We start from the raw sequence: 22738 nt of genomic DNA, 5'->3' as shown, positions 1-22738 counted from the left end.
TTTGTCCTAACTCCTAAGTGGTGACGATCGGGACCGTCCAGGCTAAACTCTCTCTTTTGTTCGGCAATGTGAGCCCATCGAACGGGCACGTGTGAGCAATCATTGACCAAGCAGAGGCGTCTCATGGTTCGCCATCTCCTTTTATAAGCTCCGTTGTCGTACTTCGCTGGATTTGTCCGAAGCTAGTATGAGATTTTCTTCTGCCTTCGTCTATCTGCTATTCGCTCTGTTCGCCATCCCTAATTCGAATAATCGGGAGCTGTTTAAAAGCAGCTGCGAGCGCGAAGAGGAAGCCTTTGTTTTCCGAAATTTTGGTAACTTTTACATCATAGTCATGTACTCCTCGCGTTTCGGCTTCTCGTCATCTCTTTTCCATCTTTTTCCTCAATCTTAACACAATACTAGTGCTTCCATTTTCCGTACTTTTGCCATATTTTTTAACCTTCTTGTTCTCTTTATTTCGTGGAAAAATGGAATACATTGGGGAAAAAGTTCCAAACTATTTAAACCTTTTCTTCGTTTGCTATTGTACACTAGTAATATTTGACCTACTCTTCTCCATCAATATAATTGTCACTGGCTTTTAAATGGCGAAGACTTCTGGTTTACATTGTCTCCAAGGTACCGAGGTACCGAGTTGAAACCGTCATGATATGGTCGTTGCTGACTTAGACCGCGACGCTATGTTTAGGTATGGGAATATGCGATCTTAGGTTTGACTTGGTTCGTGGGGAGCCTCAGTTGTCCCAATTATCAGAAATTTTTTTGGGGGATTCCCCGGCCATGAGCGGTTAGGCGAAAAATCTCATTTGGAATGACTGTTCAACTGATGCTTATGATGTGAAAATATTGAGTCTCGTTTTGTTGTGCCCTCAAATGTTAGCTGTTTTATGTTGCCTGTTTGTAATTTTTTTGTAATTAATCTTCACTGGAATTTTTTATGGGACGATATGTTTACCTTCTACGTTTGAACTATACCGTTCCTATTTTCCTTTTAGGAAAGATTCTTCTTCCTCTCTCTTCTCTCTCTCCCTCTCTTTTTCTATCTCTTTCACATTTCTCTCTTGTTTATATTTTGTTGGGAACCAAAGCTTCTTGTCTTGTTGCAGTTTCTGGCTTAAAATGGATGGAGAGGAGTTGACAGCACAGGAGACTGCTCTATATGATCGTCAAATTCGTGTTTGGGGTGTTGATGCTCAGAGGAGGTACTATTGCATGGTCATTCTTGGTTCACTGTAGTCTAGATTTCTTTTTTTGTAATGGCAAGAGACACTCAGATTTGATACATATTAGTTTTAAAAGACCAAGGTAGTAATGAGTCACAACTTGCAAATCGGGGACTGGTAAAAGGAAGCCAAAACTTAACTGAAATTTAAAGGAGAAAAAAGGATTGAACCAGTGTTACAAGGGAATCTTAAGACATTGTTCAAGGATCCAAAAGATGAAGAAAGCACAAGTGTTATGAAGAAATAGAAAAAAAACACATGTTTGTTGGAACTGACTCAGCCTGATAGCCATGGCCACACAAACACTATCAAATTGACTCTATCAAAGCAGATTGTGCAGAAGCAGGTGCAATGAAGTTTTTCCATAGATATGCAGAAAATATTCTGTTAGATGTGTTTGGTCTTTTTATTAGGATAAACGAACTTTTATATGGAAGGACATGCACGTCCTTAACAAATAGAAAGAATGATAGGGAAGCATATGTTACAAGCATTTATGCTTAAGTCCCTAACAACTAGATATATTGCAAAAAAGTACAACTTGACCTTCCTCTCAGATGATATCGACTATCTTATACAGTGTCATAAACTTTTTTTCTTTAATCATAAAACTAGTGTAAGTTGAAACATTCTACTCAATCTGATTGACATCTATATGGTATGTTCTGTCTCCTAGAAATTCACAAATAGCTTGTTAGTCTTTCTGTTCTAATTGCAGCACTTGTATTTTAGGCTAAGCAAGTCGCATGTACTGGTCAGTGGTATGAGTGGAACTGTTGCAGAGGTAATACAAGCATAGGGAATTTCAAGAAGCCTCTTTTCTTAATTTCCTACACAGTCATAATTTTCTTATTCAGCTTTCAGAGTCTTGTCAACTGACATATTTCTTTTCCTCAAAAGAAAAAAAAACTGACATATGTCATAACTTTTGTTCCTGCCTTTTGTCATTACTGTAGTTCTGCAAGAATATTGTTCTTGCTGGGGTTGGGAGTTTGACCTTGATGGATGATCGTGTAGTCACAGAACAATCTTTTTTGGCAAACTTTCTAGTCCCACCTGATGAGTCTAAGCATAGTGGGAGATCTCTTGCTGAAATTTGTTGTGATTCTCTGAAAGAGTTCAATCTGATGGTTCGTGTTTCGGTAGAAAAAGGTAGGTCTAATGACCATATATCTGAAGTTAAATATATGTTAGAATGCTTAACTACATCTTCTGTCACACATTTCAACAAAACTACATCTTTTATCATGTCACTTTTATTTCTCATAAACTTTTGATGTATGGAAACCTTGTTTGCTTCTTTTATGCCTAGTAATCCTTGTTTTAAAATTTCGAAATAAATTTAAAAGCACAAGTATGGTGAATCAAATCAAGATGATAAGACGTAAAACTATTATATTTGGCTTATTTGAGTTTCCTAGGACATAAACTTGAGCAGAAAAAGCTTGAGAAGGGATATTGAAAACTGCTTAGCTTGAGTAAAAGTAGGAGTGTATCTCATGTTTTCTATCACATAATTTTTTGGATAAAGTGAGAAATTTCATTAAAGAGAGAAAGTAAAAAGTAAAGAAACAGCCCAAAGCAATACCCATCCCATATTAGGCAAAACGCCTACAATAATTGTTAAAACCTGTGCAAGATATTTTGGTCATTTACCATTACTGGTGTATACATCTAGAGTTAGCAATAGGCTACATGTCATGATAGGAACCATGATAGGAACCTATGGTTCAAGTTTTGTTAAATTCTGAGTTGTATTCATGAAGTATGTAAGTTGAGGTTGTAAGGGGCATTATTGTAAACTTACACATTTCACTTTAGTGAATAAAAGAGAAAATGAGGCACGATTTTAGTCTCCAACTTATGCAGACTCAAACACTCTTTCTCCTCTCTTCTCTCTATTTTCTCTTCCTCTCTCTCTTTCTTCTCCAATTTCTCACTTTTTACATGGTATTAGAGCAATAAGGTCTTGTTTCAGTCCTTCGTAAGACTTTTTCGTTTCATTCTACCATAACCCAAAGGTTAATGATTCTTACCACTGATTAGATCAGTTATGTGAAAAAAATTTGCCCTTAAAGGGTCCTATTGTTGGAAGTCTTCCAATTTTTGCCTACACAGGCTTAGTATTGTTTACATCACTTCTTTGAAAGGTGACATCATCTCTATTTTGCCTTAATTGTGGTGTTATTACTTGGATTTTTGGCCTATTGGTGGTTGAATTGGTTTGAGATACAAGTCTTTGCTATTTTTCCTCCCCTAGTTACCTTTTGTGGGGCTCACATAGCCTGTGCATACATAAATCATTAACTTTTGTGAGTTTTTTAGATGACTGATTTTGGTGAAGTATTTATACCGACTAAGGAGAAATTATTTAGATGGAAAAGATGCAATTGTGATAACTACAGATAAGTTGAATGGTTAGAATTATTTAAGTTGGTCAAAATCGGTTTGGATGTACTTGAAAGCCAAGAGGATAACTAAATACTTGAGAGATGATCCTCCTATTCCATCCCGTGAATGATGATTGGTAAGCCGAAGATAGCCAAGCAGTGACTTGGTTGCGTAATAGTATGGATGCCAAACTTAGGAACCAAGTTATGAACCTTGACACTGCCAAGAAGACGTGGACATCCCTCGAGTCTATGTATGCACAAAAAATTTTTTTTATCAAGGATCTATGAACTATATTCTAGATTGTTTAGTTTGAAGAGGAGTGACAGGAAGGTGATTGATTACTATAGTAAGTTATAGAGTATCCTACAAAGATTAATATCTATCACATTGATGAGAAACAACTGAGGAAGCAGCAGGGACAAATTTATGTTGCAAAGTTTATGGGAGGTCTCATGCCCGAGTATGCTGTAGTAAAAGCCCAATTTTTTACTTCAGATGAGGTTCCTTAATAAGTAGGTATACTGAGATAATTTTCTTAGTAATTAGATAATTATCTATTCTATACTCTGAAAATATTTGTTTACAAACATAGTATTTAAAAGAATATAATCAAATGATAAAATTATATGGTATGATACTGAAGCAGTTTAAATTAATAAGGCTGTACATACTTGATGGATGTTTTAACCAAGCCCTAAGTCAAGCTATGGGCAAGCTCAACTTGGACTGTGGTCAAGCCAAAATAAGCTCAATAAAACTAATCTCAGTGTATGTGTAGTCCTATCTGCTGCATTATTATGATTCATTCCATCTGTGCCTATTCATTATAAAAGATCTTATTGATTTTATTAGCTATGATTTTTTTGGTATTATAAAATTGTCTGTAAGTTATTTTGTTACTTTTTATTTTTTTTCTTACTTATGCTCCAAATTAATTTTTGGAAATATTAGATATTGAAAGCTGATAAGGTTTGCATGATATTTTCTAGGTCATTTGTCAAGCTTCGATGCAGAGTTTTTTGACAAGTTTGATGCTGTTGTTGTTGCTGGATGCTCTCTTACAACCAAAGTAAACATTCCTCTTAATTGATGAGAATCAGGGTTGACTCCAATGATTTATCTGCATTTATTGTTGTTTGAACTTTGTGATTTGTTGTTTGCATCTTTCTAACAACTGTTTCATTGAAAAACTAATTGAGTTGTTCATTAGTAGAATTTCTTTAATTTTGAATTAAACTGATTGCACATTGGCCAATATTGTGTCTATTTCCCATCAACGACTTTGCTAGGTCTGAGAAGCAGACAGCCTTGATCTTGGGTATACAAGAAGCTCCTTTCTTTGGAGCATATCTTGGCCTTTAAAGACTTTTCAGTGTTCAAGCATCCATTAGATCTGATTATAGAACTTATTACTAAAAACGCACCATTCAGTTATAGAAATATTTGAGAGGCATCTAATTACATGGAAAGGCAGGTTTCTTTCCCTGGAAGGTAGATTGACCTCATGTAATCAATTGTAACTGGTTGACTCTTCTATCGCTTGTGCTTCAGCCTCTGTTTGGCTACTTTTGAGGAAGAGACTAGACCATCGTCATCATTATTATCAGTCTTTTAATTATTTATATGATAATAATGATCATAGTAATAATAAATTTCATCTTGAGGGGTATTTCGATTTCGCTTATGTATTTAATATCATAATATCAGAATTTGAGAATTTATATTAGTAGCACGTTATTTAGGATCTTGACTGGTCATAGTTTTAATGGCATAGGCTTCTGAAGGAAAGAGGTCAATTCTAATAAGTTCAAGCAGTTCTCTTCCCAGATTTCACTTAAGTTATTCTCTCTTTTTCTTTGTTTACTTTTTTCCTTTTGCTCTGATTTTATCTTCTGCTTGTCTCTCAATAACTTTTGTTTGGCTATTTTTTCCTTAAGTGTGCAATCTCATCTATTCAAGTGCATGTATGCCCTAGGCAGCAGTCTTTTGTCTCTTTAATGGACTTGAAGATGTGGCTTGAATCAACTTACCGGTTTTGTGTGAAACAATTATTTTTTAATTATTATTATTATTATTGTTTTCCATGACCTACAAAAACTTCTCTGTAAGATTTTCTTGTAATTTGGTTTCTTTCATTGTTACAGAAAGTGATCAATGAGAAATGCCGAAAGAGGCCAAAGAGGATTGCATTTTACACAGTTGATTGCAGGGATTCATGTGGTGAAATATTTGTTGATTTGCAGAGTTATACCTATTTGAAGGTGCCATATAAACTCCCTTTATCCTTCTTCATTGTTTTTATTCTTTTTTTTTTTTTTAAGGAACTTGAGAAGCATAGCTATTTTCATCGTACATGTGATGCTTTCAGATTTGAAATGCATAAGTTTGATATTCTCTTTGAATGGTATGGTGATTTTAAACAGGTCAAGATGTTTCTTCTACATATATACTGAATTGGCTAGACGTTTCTTCCATTGTCTTTTTGAGTTGATGTATTTAACATCCCAACAATTCTGAAAGTTCATTTTCATGTTCTTTTCTCCTCTTATGGTTGCTTGTCTTGTATTTTCGTTTCTCAATTCAATTCTTAACATTCAAAATAAATAAATTCACATAATTTAAAAAGATAATAATATTTTTGCATTGTAATTTACTTCTAGTTTCTCTCTTTCTCTGTTTTCTTTAAGTTTTAGATCCATACTTGATGTTTCATTAATAAACTGGGAAAGGGGAAGAGAAACAGCTCAGCTCCCTAGGGGATAAGACTGTCCTGGTTTAGCAGGTTTTGGTGGAATGATCTTTGATGCTAGTGGCACTGCGATTATTTCCTACTCTGGCTCTCTTGGTATTGCTAACTTGACTACAGCTGAGCTATCTGAGCTCTTTCACGGTCGTCACATTTTTCATGATTATTTCAGCAGGCCTCTCATTGTGGAAGGAAATTCTCGGGTCGTCATCGGCTGGTGCCCCTCCTCCACTTCCCGCCCTGACGTCATTGGCAAATTTTTCTTGTCATTATTGATCTTGTATCTTTAATTCCTTGTACCTGGTCCCATGTTCTGAGATCAGCCAATTCGGCTGCAGATTATTGTGCAAAGCTGGGTCCCTCCCTTCAATCTCTTGTTTTAAGGGGAGGTCTCCCTTGATGTATCTTTTTCTTTCTTGAATTAATATTATCACCATTAAAAAAAAGAACCATACTTCTTTAAAACTGAAACTATTCATCTTTTATGCACTAATTGTATGTTATATATTTTTTGAGTTCTCTATTGTCTTCAAGAAAATGTAACAGTGTTTTTTGTAGTTTTATTTTAGAAAAAAAAAACTAAATGTAGCTTTGCTGTTTCTGCAGAAAAAAGGTGAAGACACTGCTGAGTGCAACTTGCAGTATCCCACTTTAGAGGTATTTTAGTACATGGTCCTTTGCATTTACTTTTCTTCTTAGCTTTTCTCTGTGTTAAATCTGCTTAAGAGTGTTCAGTAGAATATTTTTCCTTTATTCTTCATAGGGCTCTGAACTAAATGTGTACAATCTAGAATGTACATCAACATATGTAGGAGACCTTTGTTGAAATTTCTAATAATTTATTAAGTTTAAATGATGCTCATTCCACAAATTTTTGTTTTTAGTGAAGATTTATGTTCAAGAACGTTTTTTGTGGTATCTTCTTATAACTTTACGTCATTGTCATGTCAGGAGTCTGTTGCAGTTCCTTGGAGAGTTCTTCCGAGAAAGGCAACTAAGTTGTACTTTGCTATGAGAGGTTAGTATACTTGCAAAATTGTAAATTGTAATTTTTTGTTGTTGTTTTGAAACACAAGTAATAAGGAGAAAGGGGACAAGTTAATAACAAAAAAGTATAAGCAAAATTAATGAAAAATTTTATCTGTTGGGTTTAAGCTCAATCATAACCAAAATACTAGCTACTTAGGAGACATATTGTTCGATTTTATAGCTCATTAACTTTTCTTTCTATTTTCAATGTGAGACTTTTTTCTACTCAACACTATCAATTAGTACATCAAAGTCAGATTATTTGCAGGGAGGACTGTAGCCCATCCCCAGCCCATGAGAAACCCTGCCACCCCATCTATATACCCATTCTACATTCTTCAAACCCTCCTCACCTTACACTTTCAAAAGGGTGTCTAATCCATGTTGGATTTTGTTTTATCATTCTAATATTCTCTTTCATGGTACATCAAAATGCAGTGATAGAAAGGTTTGAGGTGGCAGAGGGGCGCAATCCTGGAGAGACATCAGTAGCCGATGTTCCAAGTGTTTTGGAGCTGAAGAAAAAGCTCTGTCAAGCTCAGGTAGGCCTATTTGATGAATTTCTTGGTTATTTTGTCATTTTATCATTTGTAATCCAAATTTAAAGGCAAGAAAAGTGTTGAAGTTGTCTCAATTTTTTACATGCACTTTCTATTCCATGCAGTCTGTGAATGAGTCCCATATTCCAGACAGACTCCTTGAAAGATTGGTAATGAGTCCAAGAGAACACCCAGCTGTATGTGCTATCATTGGAGGTACTTTAGGCCAGGTAAAATCTCCAATACTTTAACCTTTTATATCTTTTTAAAACTGCAACTTAATTCAACTAATTCTATATGTGGTGGCATCAACCATGGATTTGACTACTCAAATAGAGAGTAAAAAAACATGAGAGGTATGTGTTTTTGGACTTGAGTTACTGGAATATATCTAGAATTCCATATTGGATTATAGATTTCATTTTGAGAATACTAAATTGGAGGGCTAGTTCCACAGTTCACAAGAAGGGAAGAAATGAGAGAGATTAAAACCTCTTGCCTATTGCACTTGATTTAGCCAGTTTCTTTTGAAAGACTGGTTGATTTGTGTCATAGATATCTAACCATCTTTGAATGAACTATTTTATGTTAAGAAAGAAAACCATCTATTTGGCCTTTCTGGAAGAAAGTTTTAAATTTTCAAGTTTGTATTGTATTTATGTTAATTACTCTTAGATGTCTAAAATATTGATAAACTATTCCGAGCCCTTTGAATATTGATTATTATTTTCACCATCTTAATTTCATTATCTTTCTTCTTTCAGAGGCTTACCTCTCATTCTGCTTCTCTTGGCCTTCTCTACTAACACAGATAGAGGGGAAAGGGAGAGGCAGGCCTTCCCGAAACAGAAGGGGGAGGGCAGGGATTCCCCTACCCCCTTGCATGGGGTTGGACAGTCCCTGTGCAAGGGGTGGGGGGAGCCCCACCTTCCCCCAAATAGACTCTCTCACCCGCACCTCTTCTCTTCACTTCCTATGGGGTGAGCAGGGAGAGGTGTGCACTATTTTTCTTTAAATAAAGTTTTAAGTGTTAAATGCTCTTACCCTGAAAAAGCCGCGCGCACCCCCTCCCCCCAAAAGTCATTACTCTCACCTACAGGTGTTGATTTTGTGAAAAAAACTATGGTGTTACCTTTTTTGCTAATTTGTTGTTTAGAAGAGAAGGGAGGGCAAAGCTAAATTACTCTCCTACCTCCCTGTTGACATCGTGAGGGAGGGAGGGGGCTCCTGATGGAAAGAAAGGGAGGGCAAACTGGATTCCCTACACTCCACAGCCCTGCTCTCCCCATTTCATTTTTCTGAAACTTTGGGGGGGGGAGGGCTGGTAAGCGCTTCTAGTCTTTGAGACTCTTAAAGGATGACTATATTCTACTCTGGGGGTTATTTGGGTGCTAGATATATGTTAGAAAATATATCCAGGGGTATTTTAGTCATTTTACCACTTCAGTGGTTAATTTTCTTTATATAGTCTTGTTCTGCATGTTAAATTATATGAGTGGTTAAATTTTCATATACATAAGATGTATAGTTAGGGAGATATAAGGAGATTAAGGTTTAATAAGTGTATAGGGGTATTTTTGTAATTTGTAACTCAAAACACCTGTTTAAGAAGTCTGGGAATTCGTACACAGTACCCAACGAAACCTTTCAGGCTCTTCAGAAAGTTTTTCTTCTCCTTTCTCTTTTTTCTCTTAATTTTCTCTTTTTCTTTCACCCAAATCTTGATTTTTACAATATAAACATTGAACAATCTTTGAAAAAACAGACATAACAGTAGGTAGCTTCTAGGTTGAACCACTAGTCTAAGATATGGATTAAGCTATTTGATTTGTATAAGTGCTAATTGCATTGCTGATACATTAGCGTGATTGGGGGTTTCTTTGCAGCATATGGTCATGGGCGATTCATTTCCATTAGATAAAGATTTAGTTTTGTGGGGATGCTTATACTTTTTTTTTTTTTTTGTGGTATTTCTTGTTTATTCTTTCTTTTAGTAAATTTCTCTCTACATATGAAAATAAAAAAAATTGTAAAAAAATTTTAGTCACAGTTTGTTCATACAGACCTCCTGGGAAAAATTGTGCGTTTGATGAAATGAAGAATAACCAGTCAGAGTTGTCTTTAAATATGAAATTTAATATTTCGTCAAGATTCAAGTAATTACTTGACAAAGCTGCTACTGGTTTTCTCAGGAAGTTATCAAAGCAATATCAGGCAAAGGTGATCCCCTCAAGAACTTCTTTTACTTTGATGCAGCCGATGGGAAGGGCATAATAGAAGACATCTCTGACTCTGCTTAAAGCTGATGTCTCGGAGAATATGCTAACATTGGCCTGCAGCTGCTAACTTATTTTCTATCTGGATTCCTCTCTATGCTAACTATGAATTAACACGTTTTTTTTTGTGAATTTGTTGTTTTTTATTTGATTTTCATCTGGTTGCATCCATGACTAAGATATTTGAATTAGTTTTATTAAAATTTTATAGTTTAAATTATGTTATATGGAAGGATCTTGTCTGTAAATATATTTTTGGTAAGGATGTTCTTCATCACATTGAAGACCCATGACCCAATTGCTCGAGTTTATTAGTGTTCCAGGATAAAGACTACAGGAAAAGAACAAATTTGCGAAAAATCACAAGCATGAAAACTGGTTATTGGAGGATTCCAAAGTTGCTAGGTGCATTTATGCTATTTGATCCATTGACATTCTTTCTCAAATCACTGATATTCAAAATGCTTATGACTTGTGTGAATCATTTAAAAACACACATGCTACATGGTTAGACACAATTACAAAATTTTAAGCAAGAAGAAAAAATTGTCACAGGACTATTAGACTGGTGGTGGTTTGTCGATGGTGTACTGTCTTCGTAACTGACGGGTGGGAATGGGGGCGGGGAAGAAGGGTCGAGGATAAGAAGAAGAAGAGAAGGGAAGGATATAAGGGAAAGAGGGAGAGAGAAAACAAGTGCCCTATTAGACTAATGAGTGAAATCATGTTGGTCTTCGTTATATATTGATGATAATAAAATGAGTAGTTTGAAATTGTATTATTAATAATGTTATTAGTATATTTTAGATGGATGCTTTCTAGCACAAATTTATATGGTTTCTCAATACAAAAAAGTAAACAATTCAAGTTGCTAAGTCAAGAACCAAAGCAAAAATTCATTGAGTGAATGTTATTGAAGACCTAAAGTCCAAGTCTATTAGAAAAATCCCAAGAACTCAAGGATTGCCGGCAAGATTCCGACGTAAAAGTATGTTTTAGATAATAGGACATATAATATTTTTTTATTTACCATAAATTTTAAGCTTTCTCAAATGTTTTAGAACATTTCGTCCACTTAAATTTTGCTTATGTCATGTTTAGAGTCTAACGGTACACGCTACAAAATACAATGATCAAACGACCACTTAGTTGTATGAATGTTCATTCAGTATGTAGTAATACTTCAATATAAAACATGACTAATCAAACTTTATACGCATAATTGATCAACCTCCTTAGGCATGATTGATCATAGAGAATGTTGTAAGACATAAGTTATAAAGCACTAGTGATCAACCTTTGTAAGTGTGATTGATCATCTAGAATCCTTCCAAAAAAGTATATATAGCATGATAAATCAATTTGTTGCTACAAAGTTCGCAAAATGAATGGATCGATGGCTTGATCCATCATAAGGCCATAATAACTCCAAAATATAGTTGTTGGGAGGTAATTGATTAATTAAAGAAAAAGCTTAATTGATCAACTTCCTTGTGTATTTTTTTTTTTATTACAACGATTTAAAATGGTTAGTTTCACCAATAAACTTATAAATAGGGACCAAACTCGTCCTTAAGTAAGAAATCAGATATAATGGCATACCAAAGCTTTGAAAAGGAATTTACCTTTGCATGAGAAAATTTTTTTTTGCCAAATTTTCTAGTTTCTCTGCATATCTTCTTGGCGTTCTTATTTCCTCCAAAGCACAACATACTTCTTTGGTCATGCCTAAGTGATCTAAAGCTTGGAATTTCTCTAGGATTGATCTGCGTATCTTCTTGGCATTCTTATTTCCTCCAAAGCTCATGCCCAAGTGATCTGAATATTGGAATTTCTTTAGGAGTGATTATCTCTCCAAAAGGTGTAAATCTTCATTTTATTTTTTGATATTCCACTTACTTTTAAGAGGTTTTCTAAAGCCTTAATTCTAAAAGAGAAGTACCCACTAGAACTAGAATCTAGTTGTAAAAAAATCTCTTCGAGAGATATAAATATAACTGGGTATAACATTTGGCTTAAAGAGAGCCGGTTAATCTCTTTGTAATTTTACTAGTAGAGCAAAATAGTGAATATTTTCTCGAGTAAGAGTTCTTGGGCAGTATTGACAACTAGAGTGATATTGAGAATAAAAAATATTTACCTCTTTATGGTTATGTGTGTGATTTCAATTTTGCTTATTTACTTGTTTATAATTGTACCTTAAGCATTTGATTATTAATTTTTATTCTCAATTTACCCCCTCTTTAGATGTCACCTAGACTAATAATTGGTATCAGAATAGGCTTGAAAGAGTTTTGAGTTAAGATTTTCCATATCATAACTTAATTGATTTAATGGCATCTCCTAAAGATATCATGTTCTAAGAGGTCATAATCCCGATTCTTCACCCAAGCTTGATAGTTCACTATACCAATGATGGAAAATGAGGATGAAATTATTATTTTTTACAATCTATTAGCTAAGAATTATGAGATGCATCCATAATTGGACCCTTCATCCCATGCCAAAACATAATAGGAGTATCTATTTTGAAATCGGTATGTAGTTGAAATGACTTAGGCATTGCAAAGCAGATGACAATGTTAAGGCTATAGAACCCTTAGTAAGTGATGAAATGTTAGATTCTTTTTCATATTGTAAATCTGCCAAAGATTTATGAGAAAAACTAGAACCAAACTTTTCTTGGAACTCTGATAATTGCTCTTTTCATTTTGAGTGCACTACATCTAAAAATAGTGTAAACATTGAAAAATGTGAATACCCATGCTTTGTTGGAGAAATAATATTAGACATAGATGAGACAGCTGAGAATGATAATCTCGAGTCGGACAAGGAATAAATAATGAAACTATTAGGCTAAATCCATGTCCTCGCTTAAAATAAAAAGAGAAAATAAGAAGTTAAATATGCACATTCAAAATTAGAAAAAGAAATTGAACCCTTGAAAGTTGATTATTCCTCCAAGCTAGAAGAGCTTAGGAAAGATTATTATTTTCCAATAATATGTCAAGGAAAGATTATGTTTGCTTCCAAACCAATCTGAAATTAGTTGATCCTAGATGGAGACCATACAAGTTGTTCTAAGGCCGTGAACATTAAGTTGAAATGTGATTGCCAACTATCCTTTGGAAAGTGTTGTAATGAGTCATTCAAATAGTTGATTCATGGCCATCTAAAATTTGTTATGAATTTCAAGGAATTCGTATAGGCGGCCAACTAGAACAATTAGCCTTAAAGTGAAAAGGTATACTAACTAAGCCATAGTAGAGGAATTCCTTAAAATGGGTAGCTTTCCTTATACGAGTCTTGATGCATTCCCTACTTTTTTATAGCTTCAAACGAGAATTCACAGTAGAGAAAGGATTGTGCATCTTGTTTTTTGGAGTATCTAGAGTAAACTTAGCAAGTTACTCTTGGAAATTACATATTGAATGCAAAGTATCCATTTTCATCAATCAGATATGTGATACCTTGGAAAATCCTATTCCCAGTCCAAAGAAGGTAGGTACTTAGATGCATGGCTACTTAGAATGTCTTTTTCTTAGTGTATGAGAGTTGACTTTCAAATCACTTGATATACGCAAATTAGGCTAAAATTTTCTTAAATGTATAATAGGTATTAATATATAAATTTCCAATAATTTAGAATTAGTGGACTTGTGTTTTGGATATCTTTCAATATCTTGAGAATCTCATCACATTGTGAATCAATTTAAAATTTCGATTATATGCATGATTTTTATGCTTAATTCTCACACATGTATAGAAATCTAGACATATGTAATTTCATGTTTAATTGGCTACAATAGTTTAAAGAGTGTTTTTAAATTTGCTTAACGCAACTCAAATTTGCATACTTGTGCTACATTAAACTTGACATTCCCCTACTTAGAACTGAAAAGGTATAAATACACATAGGTCTACGGTTTCATGTAAAAGATTTTAATAAAGCACATAGGTCTATGGTTAGATAATGAATTTTATAGACTTAGACCAATGATAAAATTACAAATCATGTTGTGCTTAGAGCGATGAGACCCTAAAAGAGTCTCAACCAAATTTTGATTTGAGTATGAGGCCCTATTAGCTAAGTTTTACAACTCAAAGATTAAAATACCTTGAGAAAGAAAAATGAACTTGAAATGAATTTAATGGGTGAACTCTTCTTTTTTTTAAAAAAAATCAAGTGGTTCGAACTGAAAAGGGAATCTTCACGAATCAATCCAAGTATATAAAAGAAATCTTTAAATAAATATAATTTAAAACCTGTTTGCACGAGTGCATCCTTGAAATTTGACTAGGACGACCTAGTAGACCCATAGAACAAGAAGAGAATTCCTATGACTAGCCAACTCAAGATTAATGAAAGTGAAGGGTATCCCCATTAAAAATAAAATTAAAACCTGAAAAAATTGAAAACTTGAAAATTCAAAAGTGAAGTCTAAGATGAACATTACTTGTACAACTTTTCCATTCTATTAGATTTTGATGAAGAGATGTTATGGACGATTCTATTGTAAATCAGATTCATATTCCTTTTTGTACTGATATTTCAAATTAATAAAAAAATATTTTCTTTTGTCTCTACTTGTTCTTGAGAATTCTTTTTTTGATGGATGACAAAAAGGAGGAAGGAAAAATATAACATAGATTAGAGAGGAGTCTTTGTACACTAATTAGGAATGCACTAGAGAGTTATTTAGTCCTTATGCTATAATGCTAGAACATTAAAACCTTATTCATATGGTTGATATATTTTAGCATATGGACAAAGATACGATATATTGGTAATACTACAAACTTTCAAATTTATGAACATGAGTTTTATTTGTATAATTACAAGCTAGACATTTTGTCATCATAAAAAAAAAAAAAGGGAGAGATTGTTAGACCATTGGGAGAGGGCATGTATGCCCAAATGGCGTCTCAATTATTTCTACTTTCTTTTAAGAGATTTTCTAGACTTTTACTTCTAGAAGAAAAGTTCTAACTAGAACCGGAATCTAGTTGTACAGAAATCTCTTTGGGAGAGATTGAGATAAGAGTAATTGAGTATTACACTTGGCTTAAAGAGAGCCAACGTTTTCTTTGTAATTTTGCATGTAGAGAAAATTAGTGATTTTTTCTTGAGTAAAGGTTTTTGGGTGGTGATTACTATTTGAGAAACATCGAGAATAAAAAATATTTACCCTTTTTGTGATTGTATGCATTTAAGTTTTCTTGTGTATTTATTTTTTATTGCACTTGAAATGTTTGATATTTAAATTTTATTCTCGATTTACTTTCTCTTGAGACGCCATTTGGGCCAACATGCCCTCTCCCAATGATTTTCTAGGAGATTGATTTTCAACCTCTTTTAGATTGAAATCTCTCCCCAACAATATTAGGTGATTTTCCAAGTAGAATTTTGGCACTAATGTTTTTCGAAAATAGTTCTCTACCTAAAAATGTTTTTCTATTATTTCCTAGGAAGGGCACTAACATGCCCTAAATCTTCAAGCTTCTAGTGAAAATTCAGCTATCTTCAAATAAATTAGGTTGTTCACTAGCACAGTTGTTGAAAGGAATTCACTCAGATAAACACAACCTTCCAACTAGAGTTTGTAATGTCACACTTTTGGAAAGAGACAAAAAGAAGAAATTTCGAGAAAGCAAACGGAGAGAGGATGAGACTAGATATCTCTACATGCTCTCCCAAAGGTCTTAATTAAATAACTAAATTAATGTTAGCAATGGTTTTAATTTGAAATTCATAGAATTGAACTTGGAAGTTTCAAATACTTACCTTAATTCTTAATTTGTAGAAAAACTGAAACTTTAATGCATAACTAAGTTATAATTAGAGCTTTAGATTTTAATTCAACTGTTTCTTGACAGTAATGATCTACACGCTTTAGATCTTCAAGCAAACAGACGGGAAAGAGAGATCATTAGAACACAAAGATGAGCTCTAAGTACCAAGAGTTGAAGAGAGAACTACAGGTGGGTAGGGGTAGCATCAAGCTAAGCCAAGCTCGAATTTACATATGTTCGTGTTTGACTTGATTTGAATATTTCGAACTCGAACTCAGCCTTGAGCCTAAAATTAGAATCGAGCTCGACCCCAAAAATTTTAACCAAGTTTGAGCTCGAGGTCAAGCTTAATTCGAGTTCTAACTTAAATTTAAAATTAAAAAATATAAAAATATAAAAATAAATAAAGAGAATATTATGATGAACTTAGTACCATTGAATTGTAAGTTATCGCAAAGGAGTCCAAGACTTTACAATGGAGCATACTAATGTATAATAACAACCTTAATAGACCTAAAAGAAAGAGCAAACACTTCCATCAATAGTGTTTATTCTATTGGCAAACAACAATATTAGATGTTGAAGAACCCAAAAGAGCTGAACGATAAGAGAGATTATCAACCAACTAAAGAGGAAATTAACGAGTGCAAGGGTATTTTCATATAAAAAAAAAAAAGTATACTAATGAGTCGACTTACGATCTAATAAGTCGAGCTTGGAAAATGTTGAACTTGACTTGTATACTTAACGAGCCTTATTTCAAGTTTGAGCTTAAGTCGACCTTAAGTAAAAACTTAATTAAACCGAACTTTTTTCTGTCTTCCTTGGTAAAGCAATCCATTTTATAATGGCAAAGTTGTGAATAAAACAAAACTGGCCTCTCTACTTGAATTTTTGGCCTTTTTCCTTCCTAGACGAACTCCATCCACCTCAAAGACGCCGTTCTCCTCACCACCTCGCGAAAGGTACGAAATCTTCATCTCTATTTTCTTTTTTTAATATTTGCTCTTCATTCTTTTGTCTGCCTCGCTTCTTCAGAGGCACGGAATTTCTATTCTCTTGAGTTTTACTTTCTTCATTACTTAAATTTATCTTTCTTTATCTTTACCACTTTTGACTTTTGATCAGTGTCAATGTTAATGTGGTAGCAATTTCAAAGCCACACACAAAAAAAAAAAAAAAAGGATGGGTGACCTTCTGAATTCTGATTTGCCAAGGGCGACTGTATTGAATTTCTTCTGAATTGAGCCATTACTTTTAGGTCTTCTACAGAGTATAGGCATTTAGCTCCCACTAATAATGTTGCTTGCTGCACTCTTTCTTCATTAAAGCGGTAACTTTATTTCAGTTTCGAATCCTAGACTTAAAACCCTTTGTCAAAGCAATAACGTCGGTTCCACGCAGTTGTTACGTGAGCAGGTCTGTCCTCCTCTTTTCCCTCCGCCGCTGGATACTCTGCTCTTGCGCACTCGGGCTGGTATAAATCAATCCTCTACAGGCGCCCGCCTTTTCTCGCTTCCGCTCAACCCCTGCCAACCCGTGGTTAGGATATTGGAAGTAGCAGACATGGGAGGGAAGCCGCAGTTCCAGATCTACAACACCATGACGAAGCAAAAAGAGGTTTTTGAACCTAGGGTCGCCGGGAAAGTGGGTATGTACGTCTGTGGAGTCACGGCGTATGATTATAGTCATATAGGCCACGCTCGTGCCTACGTCGCTTTTGACGTTCTCTACAGGTGAGTGTATGCTCTCATTTATATGTTCTTGCTTGCTAAGAATTTTATTTTACTTGTTGGGGTTCAATCGGTGTAACATTTATTTTGAGTAGGTGAATTTATGTTTTTTTTTTTTTTTTGAACTTTGAAGTAGTTGAGGTTCGTTGTTGCATAGTAACTGTTTGTGGTCATTTCTGTTTGCGCAATGTGTATATATTGGCTGAATGATGAATTCAGCAAAATGTTTTTCCTTAACAGGCAGCCAAGATTAATGGCAATTAGAATCGTGCAATTTATCTTTTTCTCACCATTTATTAAATCATATAGTTTGTTTTACTCATAATTGACACTTGTCCAAAAAAATTGAAACTTCAATTAAACACGAACATTAACACCTGTGTATTAGCAATTAAAGTTGTCCTAAGGTCTTTCTGGATTTTTGTTTTTTTAACTGGATAATGTATCATGTCATTGGATAATGAAACGTGTAGCTGTTAGTAGCCAAGCCTTGGGAGTCTAAGCCATACATGTTCTTATCACAAAACTTGAATAGGCATTTGCAGCTTGGTTCTCTAAAGCACATGTATTTTCTAATAGGGTGATATTTATGGTCATTTCAAAAGAAAAACGGCTGATATACATGGTAGTTTGTTTACCTATAGGAACTTCCTTTTATGCTCTGTTTTTCTGCCTGTCTGATTTGATAGTAAGAAGTACATGAATTTCAGTAGTTATCAATCAGGTTTTCCATAGATCCTAATTAAGTTTTTCTTTTCTACTTTCTTGCATGTACAGGTACTTGGTACACTTGGGGTATGAAATAACTTTTATTCGAAACTTCACAGATGTTGATGATAAGGTAACCCATCTATTTAGATAGAGCATGCTCAGTTTTTGGATTTTCTATCACAAGACACGATGGAGCAATCAAAGAAACAAAAAAGATTGATGGATGTTCTTGTATTATAAATTCGAGCCACTAAACTCCATCATGGATTCTGTGGTTCTTGTAGATAGGAGTGCATGTAAATTTTTTCCTCTTCAGTTGCTCTATTTGTTCATTTGCTTTTTAAGCCAATCAGTCAAGTCATATATGGTATCTGTGTTTGTAATTTTAGATGACTTTTGCAATACTTCCTTCATATTATATTATTGTTATTGCAGATAATTAATAAAGCAAATGAATTGAATGAAGATCCTTTGAGTTTAAGTAATAGATTTTGTGAAGAATTTCATATAGATATGGCCAACCTTCAGTGCTTGCCTCCTACAAAAGAACCGCGTGTTTCTTCCCACATGGATCAGATCAAGGATATGATTGCTCAGGTGTGATACTTTACTGGAATTAATATTTTTTGTGAACCTTTGTTTTCTACTAAATGTGACCTCCACCTTATAATTACTATTTTAGTACTTTTTTCCTTCTTGGTTTGGGTATTTATCTTGGAAGATTGTGTATAAAGGATGTGCTGAAAGAATACCGTTTGCCTCTCTTTTTGTCTGTGTACTTCTTTTGAAACTCAATCCTTATTGTTTAATCTGGCTATTAATTTGCAGATTATTAAAAATGGCTGTGCCTATGTGCTTGATGGAGATGTTTACTTTTCTGTTGATCATTTCCCTGAGTATGGTCGTTTATCTGGTCGGAAATTGGAAGATAACAGAGCAGGAGAACGAGTTGCAGTAGATTCAAGAAAGAGACATCCTGCTGACTTTGCTTTATGGAAAGTAAGTGACTGGTGTCACACCTTAATTTTATGTATTTGTTTGCAGCATTGTTGATATGTTATTCATTCTTTCTTGGATGTGTGTTATTTAACTTGATCATGATTTTTTGATGCATGCAGTCTGCAAAACCAGGAGAACCTAGCTGGGAGAGCCCATGGGGCCTAGGAAGACCTGGTTGGCATATTGAGTGCAGTGCCATGAGTGCTCAACATCTAGGTCCTGCTTTTGATATTCATGGTGGAGGCCAGGACCTGATATTTCCCCATCATGAAAATGAGCTGGCTCAGAGTTGTGCTGCTTGCTCGGAGTCTGGAGTGAAATATTGGGTGCACAATGGCTTTGTGAACATTAACAATGAAAAAATGTCCAAGTCACTGGGAAATTTTTTCACTATTCGTGAGGTAATTGCAGAAATAATCTCTACTGCTATTTTTACAATAGAATTCCATTTGGAAAGGAAAAATATTTTCAATAGAAGTTAAGTATCGGCACTGTTCTCATTGACCTAAAAGCTTCCCCTTCTTTTATTATGTCATAAGTTATCAATTGTCTTGGTTCATCTAACTGACAGAGGGACCAATGATTGCATTTAGGTATCTGCTAGGTACTGTCCATTGGCTTTGAGAATGTGTTTGATGCGGACACACTACCGGTCTCCATTCAACTACTCTATCGATCAAGTTGAAGATGCATCAGATACTCTTTTCTACATCTATAAGGTAAACAGAGTTATCTTCATCAGAAAGGAGCATCATTATCTGAAAACATAGGTGTGAGTTCAATCACTATGACTGGCATGTGGTACCACTGAAAACCTAAGTGTGAGTCCAGTCACTATGGCTGGATATGGTATTATATTTTCCCAACCATTTACTGTAGTTATCTGGAGTTTCATCCACATATATCACGTTTTGCCTTTCAACCATTGATTGGATTGGATGTGTAGGATTTTTTCAAATTACTGAGAATTGGAGGTTGCTGTGACCTGTCACTTGGGGAGAAATTTGTGTTGTTTCCTTTTTATATGTTTTTACTTACCTTGCCACTCTTTATGCTTACAAATAGAATAAGGCATTATCTGGTGCTCGGAGGCAGTTGTACTTGCAAACCTTGTTCAGTTTGAGCTCATATCATGTCTGGCCTCTTTGTAGACTCTTCATGACTGTGAGGAGGCTTTATCACCACATCAAGAAGAAAACCTGAAGGATAAAATCACATCAGTTGCCCAAAGCTGCATCAATAAGTTCCGAAGTGATTTTCAGTCGGCTATGTCAGATGACCTGCACACAAATGTGGTTCTAACCGCATTATCAGAACCATTAAGGACTATCAACAGTATTCTCAAGTCATTGAAGGTATATTTTCTCCTCGGCTCATGTTTTTTCAAGCTTGCATTTTTCCATCAAGATTATTTCCCTACATTGCTCTACTGGGTCTCAGACTCAATTTCTAGGCCTGCACCAATTTTTGTGGATTCATGGTCTTTCTTATGATGGCGCTCAGGGGAAAAAACAGCAGCAGGCATTGAACATTCAGTCCCTTGTTGCTTTAGAGAAAGAAGTCAAAAGCGTTTTAAGTGTTCTGGGGCTCATGGCTTCTTCAACTTACGAGGTAGGAGACCAACAAAAAATCAACTGGAATTGCTCTGCTATGGGTTTGGTCAATGTCAACTAAATGCACTTGCTATCTTGTTAGTTTTGTGCTCTCAAAATAATGCTAATCCAATTTAATCAATCAAACCAATCAGAAGATTGGACAGATTGGCTTCTCAAAACTTCAGTGGCTGTGCCTGGAAGTCTTACTAATTAAAAGTGGAGCTGTATGCATATGGCAGTGAGAATATGTAATGTAGGTTTTTCTTTCGGTTTATTTATTTCTCATGCCATTCTAACATTGCAGGTCCTGAAGGAATTGAAGGACAAAGCTTTGAACAGGGCTGGCATTACTGAGGAGGAAGTCATACAGCTCATCGAAGAAAGGGATTTGGCAAGGAAAAATAAAGATTATGAAAAACCTGATCAAATCAGGAAAAGGTTGGAGGAGCTGGGAATAGGTTTAATGGATGAAGCTAAGGGAACAGTCTGGAAACCTTGTGTCCCCCCTAAATACAAACAGCAAGAGCAAGAACAGCAATCACAAGGAAAACAACTTGAACCAGAACAACAGCAACAGCCGCAACAATGGAACAAGATATAACAGGAATAGACGTGTACAATGACAGATCTATTATTGTAGATCGACAGCAAATGTAGCTTTAATGAATTCTTCCTATAATCTCTTCATCTCATGCTGATTGATATGTTAACCTTACAATTATATAACCCTAATTTTTTAAGTGTATTTTGGACTTATAATTGCTGGAATTTTTCATAAGCCTATTTAACTTACATAGAAAGAAGATGTTCACTACAGGATTTTTATTGCGTTTTTTTTTTTTTTTAAGCTTATTTTGTACTGTTAAACAGATAATTTTTTAAGGAGAAGAGCTAGAAATCTAAATTTATTTCACCCTATTTGGCTATGATCTCAAACTGACATCCCTCAATCTTGTTTGTACTTTAATTGCTCCTCCATCATATATTTTGATTAAAAAAAATCCAAAAACAGGATGGGTTTACTTATCATCAACGTCTGTGAAGTTCCAATATGAGTCAAGTCATATCCCAAGTGTACCAAGTATCTGTATATACAAGAAAGTAGAAGCAAAAGACTTGAATAGGATCCATTAAAACCCCTGATTCATAACTAGTGAAGTATTATATGTGCTTACTATCAAAGTTAGACAGGCAGAAAAGCCTGCATAAAAAAGGCAGTTCCTGCGAATAAATAAACTATTTCTTGATCTGTATCTTCAACTTTTGGAAACTTAAGCAGTTCTTCGGTCAAGCCCTGATCAATGAACATTCAAAATCCTTCAAATTGTATCTGACTAAATCCAGGTATTGTAGACATTCCCTCATTTTCATCCCGGAGCATCTTAATCAAGCTTCCCGTTTATTGAAAAAATCCCATTATTGGTTAAGAACCATATAGAACGATCGAACAATGATGGAATGTATATTCTTTTTACTGAATCACATGAAGTTTTATCCCGTGTAGTAGTACCATCCCATTAGAAAAAAAAAACACTTGCTTTAGAGAACACATATAAACTTCCATAAGAACGTCTCAAAGGCCTGTTATAGAAGTTAAAGAAAAACCAAAAAAGAGTCTCAAAAGCCTTCCTTTGATCTTCAGAGTCTAAAAACTACAGAAAAAAATAATTATCATTACCTGGTGAGTTCTGATTCTT

General features: G+C 34.7%; 2 protein-coding genes across 2 annotated transcripts; both read left to right on the top strand.

Moving 5' to 3' along the window:
* The first annotated feature begins 195 nt into the window (after positions 1-195).
* LOC137963091 (SUMO-activating enzyme subunit 1B-1-like) lies at positions 196-10494 on the top strand. The gene is made up of 11 exons (XM_068810272.1): positions 196-314; positions 1110-1205; positions 1959-2010; positions 2183-2378; positions 4610-4689; positions 5765-5881; positions 6973-7023; positions 7318-7384; positions 7834-7937; positions 8060-8164; positions 10127-10494. The coding sequence occupies exons 2-11, from the start codon at positions 1123-1125 to the stop codon at positions 10232-10234; spliced, it is 963 nt and encodes a 320-aa protein (XP_068666373.1). The 5' UTR covers positions 196-314; positions 1110-1122; the 3' UTR covers positions 10235-10494.
* Positions 10495-16924: 6430 nt separating this feature from the next.
* LOC137963085 (cysteine--tRNA ligase, chloroplastic/mitochondrial-like) lies at positions 16925-21837 on the top strand. The gene is made up of 10 exons (XM_068810268.1): positions 16925-16968; positions 17408-17739; positions 18514-18577; positions 18883-19044; positions 19276-19446; positions 19566-19847; positions 20040-20165; positions 20598-20801; positions 20950-21057; positions 21346-21837. The coding sequence occupies exons 2-10, from the start codon at positions 17570-17572 to the stop codon at positions 21640-21642; spliced, it is 1584 nt and encodes a 527-aa protein (XP_068666369.1). The 5' UTR covers positions 16925-16968; positions 17408-17569; the 3' UTR covers positions 21643-21837.
* Positions 21838-22738: the final 901 nt, after the last annotated feature.

Source organism: Aristolochia californica, unplaced genomic scaffold (genome assembly GCF_029961685.1).
Source record: "Aristolochia californica isolate CCGP_79_NKW_82.1479 unplaced genomic scaffold, dmAriCali1.0.hap1 SCAF_1, whole genome shotgun sequence".
Taxonomy (NCBI): Eukaryota; Viridiplantae; Streptophyta; class Magnoliopsida; order Piperales; family Aristolochiaceae; genus Aristolochia; species Aristolochia californica.
Note: the sequence above shows the minus strand (reverse complement) of the source record. Positions and strands in the feature narration are given on the sequence as shown.